The sequence below is a fragment of the Dromaius novaehollandiae genome, chromosome 1 (assembly GCF_036370855.1).
Source record: "Dromaius novaehollandiae isolate bDroNov1 chromosome 1, bDroNov1.hap1, whole genome shotgun sequence".
In the NCBI taxonomy this organism is placed as follows: Eukaryota; Metazoa; Chordata; class Aves; order Casuariiformes; family Dromaiidae; genus Dromaius; species Dromaius novaehollandiae.
The window spans coordinates 29,345,725-29,363,359 of record NC_088098.1 but is presented as its reverse complement, the minus strand read 5'-3'; the positions used below and the strand labels follow the sequence as shown (position 1 = coordinate 29,363,359).

The following is a 17,635-nucleotide window of genomic DNA, read 5'->3' as shown; positions in this document are numbered from 1 at the left end:
ATTTTTTACTTAATCTGTGCTCACTAATAAATGGATGACTTTTTGCTCTACTTTCCAAGAACACATGCAGACAACTGATCAAGATAGGTGTTCTATGGGTTGAAGAAGTAACATATACAATCTTGTAAACAAAGCATTCAGAACATATTAGTGATTTTGGTGTAGTCTAAGCTTCATAAATAAAACAGCTACGTATGATGATGTTTACTTCTCTAACCTATCTCTTAAGTTCCACAAGCATGAAATATAAGGCGGAAATTCCATGCTTCCAAGGATGCTTCTGTTTTCTCTCCAATTATTTAAAACAAATATAAAATACAAACACATTAATCATAAATTTAATACATATGACTATGTAAACAGTAGGTACTATTTTGTTTTTGTAAGAAAAACAAAGTTTCAGGAAAATTGAGTTTTATTAACCTTCCTACAGGACAAAAAGTAGCAGTAGCGATATGTGAAACAAGTTTGGGAGGTGCAACCAGCAGAAAACAATGTAGGATGATCTCGAAGACTGAAGTAGCAGAAATAACAAAAGGCAGCGAAGTACAAAGGTCACATACTCAAGAACCAAGAAGAATTTGTGCTAAAAGCTCTGAGCTTATCCACTGGAAATACAGGAAGAGGACAGCCTGGTATTCTACTAGTATGAGAGGCCCAAATTATTCTCACCTCACTCCAGCTTTTTGAGTCAGACAGCTAGTAAAAACTATCTAGATTGTAGAGGGAGCCAAAAGATGCAAGGCAGGACAAGAATGAATTGCCTCTAGAACAGGATGTGACTTCTCTCTGTTGACACCTAACCATTAGATGACTATAATCAGACAAGTTGATCTCTGCAAAGACAGCTACAAACTGTTCATGTGATCTAAGATACATTATGAAAGATATCTCCGGGGAGACTGAGAAGCAGCATGTGCAAGACTCTGGAGAAACTATATCCATCATCTCAAAGTTCCATCATCTCAAACTTTCATCTAAAGTTGAAGAGAAGAACAGCTAAAATGATCACAGGATGAAAACAGACTATCTTACAAAAGAGACATTACACAACATTTGGTTTATACTAAATGACAGATAAAAGTCTCCTTCTGGAGGTAAAGGTGCTAGTCAAAAACATTATCTTTACTAAGGACTTGATGCCCTCTCTTCACCAGAAATTACTGCCTACCAATCTTATAAGACTGGATGGGTGAACTTTGGCAACTCCACAAGTCAGTTTTTGTATGACTAAAAGCCTTAAGGCACATAATACATGTTCATGAGAGAGACAGGGAATTCCTGAAAAGGGTTTAGAGGCATAAGATGACGAGGGCTCTCTCAGAAGCCCACTCTTTTCTGGAATGGCACTAGACAACGCCTAAGTGGTTGGAGAACACTTAGACACATTCACATCATCAATCTCCACTAACCTGTGTCCTCTTACAACCAGGGATTCAGGCTATTGAGTAGGTCCCATATTTGCATATTTACCACAAGATCCACAGCTGAACTGAAGAGCAAGAGGTTTGCTAATCCCTTGCCAATCTAGCTGCATGAGCACTTGCCAAATTAACTTCAGTAATAAATGAGATGGGTTAGTTCAGAAAAATTCAATTTAAACTGTTCAATCTAGACTACTTACCATTCCCTGACATGCATTAATAAATGCCTGCAGAGCCTACTCTACTAGCAGATCAGTAAAAGAAATCGTATCTGACAGAATGGCAGCAACAAATACATCTTCTCCCCATGCAGCAGAATCCGAAAAAGATCACCTATCCAAGGGCAGCAAAACAAAATGAAGACTGATAAAGGCTATAACATAGCAAGGGATAGACTCCAAAGAGGGACAAGAAGTATTAACTGACAGTTTAATTAATGTTGAGTATTAATAAAAAGAAAAAAAAAGGTTCTGGAAAAATCTAACTGCAGTAGCATGGGTAAAAACTTAATTTTTAAGATGGAAGAGGACCACTTTCTGGAAAGGAATACATGACATAGCAGGCTGCCATGGCAGGGAATTGAACTCAAAGAACCAGTTTTCCTTCTAGTCTTACGTTTTAAATGCACACTCACACTTTGACTCAGAAGTCCTTTACTAATTTTAGGAAGCTCAGCAGGCATGCAACCTTACACCATTGCAAGAGTTCCTTGGAGAACCCCTGGGGGAGCTGGAGCCTTGTTTTGTCAGTTGTAGCTCAAACTGAATTCAAGTTATACCAACAAAACCTACTGTGTTTTTATGGATTTCTTTTTAAATAACAAAAATCACAAAACGCAAGGCTTTAATCTCCCTCTCTCTTCCTTTCAACAAATACTTAATAGCACAGCCAGGCAAATTCAGAGGTAAATTACAACCTGTGACTTTTAGGAGAGTACAGAAAAAAACAAATGAGTCTACTGTTGTAGCATTTTAAAATCAATCTATGAATACTCCTGTCTTACATCATACTCTGTAATATCCGGTAAATTGCTTTCGTCAGCCTTTTCCGACTTTTCAGCTGCCCACTTGCTTGCAGCTTCTGCAAGTTCCTTTTCTGATAGTCTGTTGCTCTTTTCCAAGGCCTGTACAAAAACATTATAGTGAAGGTTTAAAATGAAATATATTTACACATGGAAATGCACCTTCGAAAGTTAAAAGAAACAGTTATTCGGATCCCAAAAACATTTTAAAAGAAAAACAAGCTGAAGATATCTTATTTGCTGATTGATTCGTTAAAAAAATAAAAAGAAAAAGAAATAAATGAATGTCAATAAGACGTTAGAAAAGCACTACTTTCAGAATCAATGTTATTAAATTCACAGAGTAGATAGAATAGAAAAATTGTTTGATACTTCTACTGAGTTTAAAGAAACCTGGATCAAACGGGAGCTGAGGGGAAGTCAGATACAAGTGCGGACCAAATCAAAAATTCACCTCGATTTGCAAGGACAAAAGGCTGTAACAGATTTGAACAAAAATAGTAAGCATTGCGTATGCTATACAACCTAAGTTAATTAGGGACAGAAAGTATTCTATACATATTTTAAACCATCAGAAATGCATCTATTAAAAATCACTAATTTTTACTTGGGATAAATGTTCATCATTTATAGTAGAATCAGTCCTAGCTTTATGGCCTTTTAATCTACCTTTTCAGATGGAAATGGTCATATAAATAGTATTTAAAAATTGATTTTGCTCTAAGAATATGATCTAGCTTCTACCAATACAGCAACAAATAGACAGTGACATATACTCACATACCAAAAACAATTTAGGAACAGCTAACTTTGCAAATCTCATTTCCACCATGTGGATGTTTTATTTGTACAATTGTATATATAAAAGCATCCATTCAAGAATCTATACAACTGTAATATTAAAAACTTCAGCACTAAGATGGATATCCAAAAAAAGATGCAAAAAATCCTCCTGCCTGAAAGGTTGTCAAAATCCCCACTCAATGGCCGTTTTATCTTTACTTAACAAATAGAGAATCAAAAATCACAGACCAGTTATCATCAGTTCATTTGAAATTAGATAAGCAGGCAAAGGAAGCAAATACTGTGACCCTCAGGAAGACTGCTTCATCTTCAGACCTTTTGTGGTTCCCTTAAGTAAAATATAACACACACATCTTTTGCTGTGGTATAGCATAAAGACAGAATTCACCTCTGGACCAGCTGGGATATAACCCTTTGGGATTCAATATCATATCACTGGGATTCAATATCAGATGCCTTTATCTCAGGTAGGAATCCCTCTTTTCTATAATTATAAATTACAGAATTAAAAAAGTCAGGGGGCAACATAATCTAAGAGAAATTTGATATGCAGACAGGGTACTAATAGGGTTGCTAAGAGAAAGGGTGATACAATTCATAAAGTAGTCTAGGTCACCTTTCCCAGCTACATAATTATTCTTACACTCTCTACCTACTATTAGCTGCCAAGTTTTCCCCCCCACCATGTTCTTTTTCCCCAAAGGATGCCTGACTTGTACCTTCAGCCTGACTTCTTTGTACCTGCCAAAAAATCTTGCATTATGGTTCCATTATATACTCCTCCCTTTCCTCAAATGTACCTCTGGCCAATACCAACAAAAAGAAAAGACCAGTATCTTTGTCACTGATATTCAGCTTTCCATGAGACGAAGATAAATAAAATCTCACATGACTTAAAATATTTCCACAAGCTATGGCTTGTGGAAACTAGCCACTCAAATATCTGCTAGAATACAGCAAAGAGAATTTGATTAATTTAATCTCACTAAAGTTAAATCTATAGGTCTACATATTAAAAAAAAGTCCTCAGTGCACTTTATGTAACAAAATAATGGTATTTCCACAGATAAACTACAGGATGGAAGGAAAATTAAAGGAACATGAGAATGTTTCTCAGAGAAAAATATCTGCATACCTCCTCAACTACTGAGGCTATAAAGTACTAAGAAATGCACCTCCTAGTATAATCTTAAAAAAAATCCCAAAAAACCAAAAAGAACCCAAAAGCTTGCACAAAAAAAAGCCCTGGTGGTTGTTCCCTCCCCTCCCCTTTCTTATGAATAATATAATAACAGCAAAAACCTGTCAGCTTACTGATATCTTTGCTGGGAAGATTTCCCTGTCTCATACATCTACCTTTTGCTTTAATTACGTTGGATACAGCCTCCAAGGCTTGTAGTCCAGACAGCTATTAAAGAAAAACACAAAAGATTTCATGCAGCAGTTAACTAAACAGATGCTTAAGATCAGATAACACCAACATGTGTTAATTCACATGCATGAATATGTAAAAAAATTAATTAAAAGTCATAGATAAAATACCTTTCAGATTTGCATACAGTTACTACACTGAAAAAAGATATTGCTGCGGAAGCACAAACCTTAATAATTATTTCAAAGGTAAATTATAACTTAGAGTGGTGAAAACTATCATGTTTAAGCTATGAAATCACGTTTAAGCTATGAAATAAAGTATCTAACTCATTTATCAAGTTTAATTAAATTGTAAGACCCTGGCCCTAGAGATGTTTATCAAGTTTCACCAAAACTTTTGCTGTTGATATTTCTAGGTCAGAGAAACACTTATATAACATAGTTGGTTAGTGTAATCCAGGCATCACTCCAAGGGGCCCCACTGATAGATGGTACAGTGTATTACAGGTAGATTTCAGGACTTATAGAAACAAGTGATAAAATATCACTGAAGTACAAGCATACTTCATTTCTGCAGCTGATATATGCTGGACAAAGATTTCTACTGTCTGGAGAAATGATTTTAATCAAACATCAAGTTTCATTTTTGTGTAGCTTACATCAACTCTGCCAGTGGATATAGGCAAACCTCTGGCAACAAAACAGCAGAGATTAGATCCGACTGGAGAGGAAAGCAAAACATTTAAACAATACTTGACAGTTCAAACTCTCACTGCATATTAATGTCAGAAAAAGAAATTTTGCAATGTCTCTCTGTTCTCAGAGATTTGTATTAAGCACAAATTTGGTATTAAGCTGCAATATGCTAAGTTCGTAAGCAAAATAGGTGACCTAATTATAAAATTTATTTTATAATCCAAATTAGTGCAATTTGTGTCACATAACAGCTTTTATCTCACTCTACCTATCTACATCGCTAAAAGCATAGCGCTTACCTCCCCCCTTGAGGACATCGGCAATTAGCTAATGCCTAGCACAGCAGTTCTAAAACAGCTGCATAAGGGATAAGTACTTAGAAAGACATAGCACAAACAAAGCCTGTTTTTTTTTCCTGCTAATTATTTCCTTCAGTCTCACCTTTTCACAAAAATAGTACCTTTCTTCCCTACAAGATTTTTTTCCTTTAAGCATTCCACTGTTTTTCTTTAAAAAGACCTCAAAAACTAAGCTAGTATACCATGTTACTTAGTGAGAATGCTACTTTTTATAGGACCTTATTCACTTAGAACAATATATTGCGTTGTTTCTTTATTTCTCATTAAAGCATTTCTCAAAAATTCAGGGAATATACTCCCACAGAAATGTTCATTTTAACCTCAAATATAATATTAAGGCAAGCAGCCTGTGAAGTGAAAACCTTTTTATTGCCACAGGACTGCTAGAACAATACTGAATGCTGATTGTTCATTAGTGTTTATTAGCCTGTCTGTTCAACGAATTAGCATAATTATGTAGTTGGTGCTTAGCCCACAAGATTTTTTGATGTGAAACTAAATAGCATCATTCAGAATATAAAACAGCATTTACTGAACTGTTTTGCAACGTGGCTCTGTTCCCAAGTAAACGCTACCATTTTTGCAGCCCTGCTTTCAAGTCAACTCCACTATTCACATCACTCTCTGTCAGTCAGACACTTCACCACACTGATAGGGATGATACTGTTTCCAAATCCAGCAGCGGCTTAAGAATCACTAAAGGACAGAGTTCAGTGCAAGTACAGGCATGTCGTATTGTTCATTTGCTCCTAAGACCTGTTTCCCCATTTTTATCCTTGCCCTTCTTTTTCTAGCATACTCCAGATTTTGGGAAATGCCAATTTAAAACACATTCATAATGCCCCTTCTCCTAAAATAACAGAAAGTGCTATGGAGTAAAAGGCTTGTCTGTGTCATCTTTAGATACATTATCTAGCATTATCGGCATCTTCCCACCAAATAAGGAGTTGGTAGAAACCCATCTTCTGTGGGACTTCAAGATACTCCTTTCCTCAACAGTTGCAGACAGCATCTCTCCTTCCGTGTGTGTGTGTAGCAATGTGCGTGTGCGTGCGTGTAGCAATCTGCAACCACGGTGAGAGAAGCACTCAAAAAGAAAATTCACCTTTGATGAGGGTACTGCTGTGGAACCTGACGGTGATGTATCTCTTGACGTTTTCAATGACTGAGCTGAAGTCCTCTCTTTACCTAAAATAAAAAAAAAAAAAAATCACAGTTGCAAAATTAAAGTTGTATGTTGCAAATATACTTAGTGGCTTGGAAAAACTGCAATGACATTTGCTTAATTCAGACGGGAAATCTATACTGCCCCCCACCCCCACCCCAACTATCTGACAAACATCAGTGTTATAACATTTACTTCTCTTTGCAAAAACAGAAGATATATAATTTATAAAGCTGGCATATTTAGGAAAAACTGTTTTCCTTTTTTTTCAGCATTTAACTGAAGAGGCATGTCAATATGATGTGGCAAGATGATGTAGTTTTGCTTTTTAATATTCCTGGAATAAACTTACTAATAAGTGAAATGAGGAATTCCTATCTTTTTATTATATAAGCCCTACAATGGGATACAGCATCAACGATAGGCTAGACTGTCTTCATATTATCAGTCTCTTTTTTTTTAAACTAAATGTTCATATCAGCAAAATGACAACTCAGATTTACTGTGCTCATTACAATCGGTGCACAGCCTTGCCTCATATCAGTTACAGGCAGCCCACAGCGCAGAACTGGTTGCAGCACAGACTACTGGTTTTCAAACTGTGGTCCACAGATTACATATAAGGGATCTGCAAAAGGTAAATAGGAAAAGTAGATCTGTTGTCAGCAGGCCTAAACTCACTATACAATTCATGTTCACTGGGTAAAGTTTGACTGTTCACAAATTGAAAACTACTGATAACTTACTGTGGTTTCAATTACATTTATATTGGTTCAATTAAAAAGGTATAAATTAAAAACAAGTCTATAAAATACCTAATTTATATCCAAATTTTCATAACAGAACTATAAACAAATATGGCTTTAATTTAATGAGTCCAAGTAATATAGAGAAAATATGACATCTCATTCCTAAAAGCTGAGCTGTTTTCTTTACAAACTTCGTGCTGTAAATTAAGACTGCATCTTGTATTGTGTATTTTGAAATAAGGTTACCTACAAAAATAAGTCTATGCAAAATGTACATAATGTTTAATAGATATTTGAAAAGTTGGCCTTCTACTCTTTCTCCATATTTTCATGATATCATGTGTATACAGCAGACTGTTAATGAACAGCAAAGATCAAACAACTGCTCATCTCCGCATATTGTTAGAGGCAAGTGAGTTACTACTGTGCTGCCAGAGGCCTATTAATCCCTGCAAAATCTTCATGGCTACTGATGCTTCTTTCAACAATTATATTGAAAATACTTGGGGAAGATGACAGACAAATATATTTTTACTTTTACACTGACCACATTTGGCAAGACAGCATATGACTGGACTTTAAAATGCAGTAGGCAAAAGTAAACTTTCCAAATTGCACTGTAACCCTTGATCTGATGAAGACACTAAATAGAAAACTTACTCAAAAACATAACAAGCAGTCACCTTTAAGATCTTCTAGTGGCCATGAAATCAAAGATGAACTATGAGTTGCCTTTAACCACAAAAGCTTTTCAATAATCAAATGAAACAGGAAAATGAACAGAAAAGGCTGTAAAAAATGTGAAGTTCTTGCAAACACAACATATCCAACACAAACATAAAAAAGATGGAAATAATCGCATCTTTAATTTGCCACACACTCCCAGAATCACAGCATATTTCCCTATCATCACTAAGACACTAACACAAGAGTTTTGCTTTTGTGATACCTGCTTTTCAACACTGTGGCTGACCTACCTACTTTTAAATGCACCAAACTACTCAAACTCTGCCTTCTACATACCTACTTCATCACACTGGACTCTTTATATATTATCTCAGTTGAGTATATTATATGGCTCTATTTGAATAGATGGAACTAGATGAAAGAGGTGGCAGTAAATTAATCAAAATTAAGAAGAGAGAGAACTTGCCATTTAATTTTGCGCCATTATTAGGAGGCCATTTATTTTGAATGTGTATATGGCTATTTTTGCACCCACCACAAACCCTAACTGTACAATCAAAGGTGACACTTTTTAAGCACCGCTGCTTATCTTCTCGTATTCTCCTGGGCATAGCACTCTAGAGATGCCTTTACGGAGTAGCCTGAGCAAGGAATGCCATTTTACGTCTCTCCATGCTCATTCACCATAGCTGAAAGTCTATCCTCTCTCACAAGCCCTTTCTGTCCCTTCAGCCCAACCTTCTATCTTTCCCCACAGTTTTGTTTCTTCAGATCCTGCACTGTGCATATTCCTGTATTTGTTCTAACCTATGAAAGTCTGGAGAGCATGGGATATTCATCCTTCAGTGAAAGTCACCAGGCCACCAAACTGTTTCAACATTAGTGTCTATCACTGCACAGAAATCAGCTCTGTTATCTTAAAAGGATGCATACCGTGACAAAACATTTCAGAGAGTGTGATTTTAAACACTATTACAATATTTAAATGGACATAGTACTAATAAGTTCAGCGTGAAACAATATAACAACTCACACATTGAAAAATTTAAGTGCAGACTAAAACATATTGCAGGCATATTCCCACATATTCCCACAAAACATATTGCTTTTTAAATATGTGGTATGTGAGCTTACTTAAGACACAAATCATATTCAAAAACTATTCTAAAAATGTTACTTAAGCCATGTATATCTTGCAAATAGGCCAGTTTAATTCAGTTATCTACCAGAGCACTTTAGAATTACTGTTTTCCAGGGAAGAAGCAACTATAAAGAAATAACCCAGTCTGCAAGCCAGCTAGTCTCTTAAGACCAGTTTAAAGATGACAGAGAGAGAGACGTTTGACAACGGAGTGAAAAAAAGAAGAAAATCCCAAACACTGCAAACCCAAATGTAACTATGGCTCTTGACTAGCATCATTTCTGGTTTGTGAAGATATCTGCCTCCACTTCACTACCTTGTTTTTCAAAACAAAGGAACAGTGCACCAGTGGTTTTGAACCCTCCTTGGTTTCTGGACTTGTAATAGGCTCTAACAGGTCTGTGGACTGATTCAAAAATTCCATACAGACCGATGTGTAGCACATACATTTCTTGGTCATTTTTCACAGAGGCTGCAGAAGCTGTCCATTATCCCCACGGGACTCACGGACTACAGGTTGAAACAAAACATTCTATGTTATTTAACTTCATTCCTGAGAAAAATTAATTTATTTCCTGTACAGAAAGCAAAAGCTCTCTTAAAATACATGGAGTATTTTCCTGCAATTTCCCCATAACCTTAACAACATGTTCTCCCATTAGAATTTAGTGCTTGAGTAATTCTGCCATTATACTACAAACATGTGACAGAAATTTGCTCAAAGTTGCAGGAAATTCCTGAAACATTCCACAGTTTTATATAGTTTCACCATTTTTTCCTGTTCCTGCTAATATGATCTGTGTATCTATAATCCTCCTGTAATTTTAGTTGAACATCTCTTAACTTCCTCTTCTACATTTATGTGAATTTACATTTAACATGAGCATTGCTGCAAAAACTTAAAAGAATTTCTGCTGTCAGCTAGAGACATAATTTGCCTTTCATCCATGAGTAAAATAATTACTCAATATTTAAGCAATGTTAACCAAACACAAGATCTTTTTTGATAAAAGGTGCTACATAATGGTCCAGTGTGCTGCCATAGAAACAAACAAGATACATATCAATGAACAAAAAACTGAATTAAGAAATCAGAGAAGACAAAAAATGCTGTCAAAATAAATGGTAGGTTTGCATAACTCATCAGAAAGTGTTTGCAGAAAGTAAGGGAGATCTAATCTGATTAATTCACAAAAGCTTCACAAACAGCAGTAGCTAAGATTATAGTATATTTAAAAACAATCAATTTTGCTTATTTTTGCAAGCTATCCGAACACAAAAAAATCAAATATTTTAAAAAGAGATGATTCATTAGCTTTCTGGAAAAGACTAAACAGCGAAGCTTCTAAAAAGCAGAACATACACAGTATAGTCTTGACTGAGATATGTTTTACATTGCTTTGAGGAAAGCAAGGTTTGAGACAATCTGAAAAAGAAGACAGCATACTATACTGGGAAAGCTATGCAGCTAAGAGTTGTGTAGCCAGTGTACAGATGCTATTGAAATAATACCTGCAGTCTCCCACATGAAATCTCTACAGCTCTACATAAGGGAACAGACAGTTCAATGAAACAACCAGAAAGCAGACAACTCAATTGGAACAAAACATCCAGTGCCCTCACTGCATAAGAGAATACGTAAAGAGAAAGGTCTTATACAATGGCAGTCAGGTTCACCTCACTAACCAGTTTTCATCATTAATCCAGCATTACCTTGCTGAGAAGAAATATTTCTTTTATGTAAAGATGACATACTTCTGCTATGCTGGGACTGGTGGAAAGGATAGACTTTGCTTCTTTCAGGAGAGTAGCTCCTACTGCTGACACTAGAGCCAGATCTGCTGTGCGGAGAATCCCTTCGGCTCACAGGTGATTCCCTGAAGAAAGGAGAGTCCCTCTTATGAGGGGATCGCTCTCTCATATAATGGGAAGGATAGAAGCTTTTTCTTCTGAAGCCATCTCTGATGTCCCTTTGAAAACAACACAAAAATAAAAGTTACTTAGTTATCCTTACATTTTTTTGCAGAACAGCACCAGATAACAAAAATTGCAACATTTTCTCTCCGTCATCTGCAAAACAAGTCTGAAAATTGTCAACATCGTTAAAGTACTATGCAGTGAATGGAAAACAAGTTAGAAAACAGAAATAAATGAATATGTAATAGCGGTAATTATTTCCTCAGATTTCATTCAGCTGCTTCATAGCTAGAAGCTACTTCCCTCCTACTACTTGATAATTTAGCTAAAACATAGAAGAGGAAAACACTGGAGAAATTGAGACATTCACATTTTATTTCTTCAAATTCACTCCATATTCTGCCTTATCTGGAACCAAATCTTAGTATTACGATAGCTAAAATGCATATGCAAGTATTACTCACATTATTTCACTATTTCTTCCATTTCATTTTTCTTTTACCCTTATTTTCAAGGGACTATCTCTCCCATTTGGTTTCACAAACCTTGCACTGGGAAATATCATTCAGGCATCATTTTGTATCCAAAAAAGACAAAAGAAAACTACAGAATGCCAATCTTGATGCTATGTATCCACCCAGGGCCAAGCCTCCAACAAAAAATATGATGATTTATACCTACTAAAAGTCTGTTTCCTACGCATTTTACATGATATTCACTTTAAACTTGTAGGTAAAATGCCACAGACATGCTCAATATTATATAAAACCAGTCTGATCCGAAAGCATAAATCCAGTAAATACCAAAACTTTCTACTAGATTTACATATTATTATTCCAGACCATACCCAAAATGTCCTGGTTACCTGACCGTGTGTGTGTGTGCACGCGCATACATGCAAAGGTCAAAAAACATGCAAACTGCACTTTTCCTACAGAATCTGCAAGTTTACAAGCATCCACAAGAACACCAACCAGACCAGTGTCTGGACCAGTGAAATTCATGTTGGTCAGAAGATACATAGTGAAGAGCAGCAAGTGCTTCTCAGCTCCTTTGACAGTCACAAAATTGCTGAGTAAAAAGAAAGATTTCCTAGCATTTATGGTATGCCAAAATGCACCTTTTTTTCATCGTTTTTCTCCTATTTTTCATTATAGGCCACTATTTTAAATAAGGGAATGCCCCACAAAGATCTGGTGGTCCTGTCTAGCACAGTGTATCTATAGCCAGTTTTCTGCTGTTGGAGAAAGGAAAAATGCCCTCTAGTGTACAACTCCTACAGCATGTTACAGGCCCACGTTTGTGGTGGCTAACAAAGGGCTTCAGTGTGCCCAAGGTGTTTGGGACTACTGAAACTACACAGGTAGTGCTGCGCTAATACAAACCCTTATTACAGGCACTTACACTAATGTGATTTACACAGTGCTGGCTTACTTTTTGCACGGACAGCACATCTACATGAGTGGTTCTGCTTCAGTGCAAGAAAATCCCACAGGCAACCTTTAGCTTTTTCTGCAAAAGAAAATTGTCTCAGGGCGGGGAAGGAGAAGATGCTGTCACATAAGCCAGTGAAAATACAGACAATCCTTCAACCTATTTCTCAAAGTAATTGCATTTTTCCCAATTTCTATCAGATGGAATAAGATATCAGCTAAATAAAATGCATCTTTGTTTAGCAAATTTTAATAAGAAACTAAAGTAACAACAGCTCAGTAGCTCTCAGCAACTCTGGTTTTCAGGAAAACACTAGTGAGGCAAAGCATGGTTTTACAGTTAAATTATTATTTCACTGTTAACAGGCCACAGGCCTTTTCTAGGTCTCTTATCTCACAGAAAAGCATATTTTACAGGTCTACATACCAAAACTGACACAAGACAATGTACATTACAACAGAGTTATATCTAACAAATATGCTTGAAAAAAAAATCAATATTCATTTCTTTTCTAAACACCTTGTTTTCTTCTGTTTATTTGGACCCTTTTTTCACCTCAACTGAGCCACTAGAAGAAACAGTTAAAAGAATTGTTAAATATACACTAGCCATTGTAGAGGTATGTGCATGAAAGAACGAATCATCCCCAGATACTCTCAAGCTTAATCCTGCTTTCTTTCAAGGCCACAGAGCAACGTGCCCAGCTGCGAACACTACTCTTCAGAAAACAGGTGAACTAACTGGAGACTTTCCCAGAGCAAGTAACCAGAGTGATCAGAGATTGAGAAAACCTATTTAATGAAGAAGCAATGAAACTCCTTGGTCTGTTTAAGTCTAGGAAAAAGAAATCTAAAGAAGTTCAGATGAGTTCTCAAACATATGAAATCTAGTGTATAACATTTTATAGCTATATAAAATAGGAAAGCAATGCTTTATCTACAGTAAATGTATAAGCAGTTCAAGTAGCAATAGACTTAAACTGCAAAAAGGCAGATTTAGTTCTGACACTAGGAATACCAAAAAGACTAGTTCAGCTTTCAATCAGTTTGCTTAGAGATGGTATCCATAAATGTATTTTTTTATTTATTTACTTATTTTAAGAACAGGTCAAATATCTATCGGGAATGATTTAGGTACAGATGACTTTCTCTTCTAACTCTCTCCCTTTGATTTGATACAAAAAACCTGTTCTTCATTGACTATATCATCATTTCTGTTGATTTTAAAAGATGCACAGAATTTGACAAATCATCTCACCTTTCAGAGATGCAGTCCAAAGTAAAAATGAATTAAGATTAATTTTAAACATATAATTCAGAGTTTTGTGTACACAATGTAAGGGTACAAAAGGTTAAGGTACACAGTGATCAGTGTAAGGCAACTGAAAAGGTTTTTTTTTTTTTAATGTGCAATTAAGCAAAATGATAAAAAGTTCTGCTGCAAAAATTCTGAGATTCAAAATGTCATTTGGTGCATTTGAATGTTTCTGTAACATACAGAGAGCTTTTAATTTTTTTTTCTTTTTAAATAAAGCACAAGCTTTCTGGCAGACTGGTACACCACTTTTCTGCCCAAAGCACATTTTTATGGGCAAGTTATTAAGCCTCAGTATACAGAGAAGTTTATTACGGAAATGTTTACAGAGCCCCAGCTATCGCACACATATAATAAATGCTCTTAATATCCACACAAGCATTTACAAAATATCATTGAAACACACTTTTAGACAGGAAAACAAAAAAAAGCCTCATTCTACAGGAATATAACAGAAATGCATAAAAAGTTAAAATCTCACGTTCATTTTCTATCATTCATCACTCTATGTTAATACTTAACTAGACCCTATCTCATACCAAACACTCAAGCTATTTACTGTATTAATCAGTTTCAGACAAGTTAGCAACGCTACAGCATTTCTGATGTTTCCACTAACGCAACAAACCACACTGAACAGAACAAAATAAGCATTGTTTTAACATTACTTTTTTTATCCTTAAGCTAGCATACACCTGCAACTTGGCAATGAAGGCCCCGATTCAGCACAGCAGCTAAGCACATGCTTGAGATTCCAGCACATACCCAAAAGGCGTATTGAGCTGGGACTATTTAAGCAAAGATTCAAAATTTTTGCTCAACTGCAACTTCAAAATAGGGCTGTTTCCTTTAATAATGCATACAGGATTAATCATTTTATACAGCATCCCTCCTATAACTATACTTGGTCTTCACACTTTTTAAGTCTGAAAAGCACAAGTCAGTTTTCCCTCCAATATTTCAACAAACAATATTGGCATTTTTAACCTCCATGAAACCTGACCATAAAACTCTCACTAAAGCTGATAATCTTGGATGCACACCGCTCCCGAAATTTTAAAAGTAAGCAGGCACAGCTTTACACACAGTGTGTCGAGAGCAGCTGAGGGAAGAGCACAGGCCTGACAGCGCCTGCAGTCAACTGCCAGTTCCAGGCTCTCCGGGGCAACGGGAACACAGAGCGGGCGGAGGGAGGGCCTTCTGCGCCCCAGAGACCAGGGCAGCTCTGCAGCTGCCAAGCGTTCGGGACGCTCTCTGTCCTAAGCTATCAACACCACATGCTGGGGACCTCTGGTCTCATCCCTCCAGAGCATTTTCAGCTCAGCAAACCACTCAGCAGCAGGGTGGCAAGAAACCAACTGCAGGAAGCCTTCTACTTTACTAGACTGGTACAGATCAAACTAAGCACTACAGATAGTGGTGTGTCAGAATCAGTTTAAAAGGACAGCACCAAAATTCAATCACTAGCTAGATATGAAATGCCTGGAAGAGAGCCTTGAAAGCAAGTCACAAGCAGTAAGGGAAAAAGATGCATAATCACAAAAGAAAATTCATCATGGAAGATCAATAATCGATAGGAAAAAGCATGACAACACACATGTAACCAATTCAGTGTGCGAAGAGGCATCTTAGCTGGCTGTCTTTGAATTCAAGCTGCTGTGGCCCTCCGAGCTTTTATGTAATCAATACTGTGCCAATAAATTGATGCTTGCTACTCTCTTTCAAAGAAAAAAGCTGGACTTTTAGATCCCAACAGATATCATCTATCTTTAGAATTAAAATATTAACTATTGTACTATATGTAGATTAGTTAATCTACATATCCTCTCCAGCCACAGAGGACATTTCTCATGAACTGAACAGAGACTGGCAACTCAACAGCACAGTCCTGGGGAGCAGAAAATTTAGTTTCCTTTAATAACTCATAGATGAGCACAGTCTATTGGCTAGACAAAAAGTCAACATAAAACATGTACGTGGCCCATTCCATCTGAGAGATTATGGTTATGTCACATGGCTTAGATGCTCTATTTACAGGCTTGGGCCTTGCCCAGAAGTAGCTCATGCAATTTGATAAAATAAATTGAGGAAATGATACATATCCCCCAAGATAAACAAAATGACGAAAAAAACCTCAAACAAAAAAAAAAGATCACTTGAAAGAGGTGAGACTTGAACCATGCTTCTTAACTCTATGCATTTTCTCTTAAAGTACAGTACTGCGGGGGGGAAGGGGTGCGAGGAGGACAGGATGAACACAGACAACCTTTCTTACCTTCCTCTACAGGACGCTGGGGGAGCTAACGTGTTTCAGATGAAGTGCAAAGATTTAATAAAATACATTGCATCTCAGACTTCACATCTGATATGTTAAACATCCAAAAAAGCAAACATGAAGAGTCAAGAATACCTCTACTTCCAACTTTTTCAATGTAAATTTAGGTAGTAGAAAATTCCAGACAGCAGCAGCCTCTCTCCTAGAAGTCACTTCCTTTCTTTTCAAAGTATGCAGTGCATAACTGTGCATCGAACCAACAATTTACTTTAATTCTGCTTTAGAGTTCACTTTTTATAATCCTTTGTTTTTCTCCAAAATATCTTTATGCTGATTTATTTTAAGCTAAAACAACACAATGAATTACACTGTTGTAGATAATAAACATTCCTGGTTCCACTGACCTTCATTTGAACTCAAAACACATTAAAAATTATGACAGACTTTTCATGAAAACTGGTTTCCAATGTTTTACGGTGGAGCAAATAACTGCAGTATTTGCAAGTGACATTTGCATTTGCTTTAAATAAAATTAACATAACTAGTTCTACTCAATGTAATCTTATTAATGGCTTTTCACATGAAGGCAGAAGGAAACAACTATTACAAGACAGTGATAAATCTCATTAAGAGAAGTATCTCCAGAAATAAGAAATATACATCAAAAAGTTGAAAGTACATAAATGCTTCACAATTTTCATTGCTGCATGTGGTACTGTAGAAGTCATCGTATGCTAACACTAAAATTCTGAGCTGATGGCATTTTCCCATCTTACTGAACATAAAAGCCATTAAAATCACTAGAGTCTTTTTTCCCTGAATGTTGTGACAGATAGGGGAAGAAAAAACAAGATGACTTGAGCACTACAGTACCATTACAGAAGACTGCATGTTACATCCTCTAATGGAATAGCTAAGCTATAGACTCCAAATGTAACTGGAAAGCAGATTACTCTCCTCTTTGTCCTGAGTTGAGAGTACCCTCTTTTCTACTTTCATCAATGAAAGCTTACTTTGGTAAGTTTGCTGGAAGATAAGCCCAGCCAGTAAGAGTATATCTAAATTTAAACACTCCATTATCTGATAGAGAGAAGTATTGTCAAGCATAGAGGTTAGGACAGAAGAACAAAAAAGACATAAAGTCCAGATAAACATAGATTTAATTTCCAAAGAATTAAGAGCAAACAGCTTTTTACAACTGTATGCTGAAAAAAGAGAAAAATATAATGTTAAATAGACAAATTAAGAGCAAATTAGAAAAAATAACTGCATTCA

At 36.2% G+C, this 17,635-nt stretch overlaps 1 protein-coding gene across 3 annotated transcripts in view; it reads right to left on the bottom strand.

The window, feature by feature from the left end:
* PPHLN1 (periphilin 1) overlaps positions 1-17,635 on the bottom strand; it is a 75,971-nt gene that overhangs the window by 32,582 nt on the left and 25,754 nt on the right. For 2 of the 3 annotated variants that reach the window (XM_026117739.2, XM_064507967.1), the window contains exons 6-8: positions 11,134-11,390; positions 6,784-6,866; positions 2,428-2,547 (exon numbers count right to left, since the gene is read on the bottom strand). In XM_026117739.2, coding sequence (XP_025973524.1) covers positions 2,428-2,547; positions 6,784-6,866; positions 11,134-11,390 — 460 coding nt within the window. The remainder of the gene's footprint in view (positions 1-2,427; positions 2,548-6,783; positions 6,867-11,133; positions 11,391-17,635) is intronic. The other variant, XM_026117740.2, reaches the window with a different exon arrangement.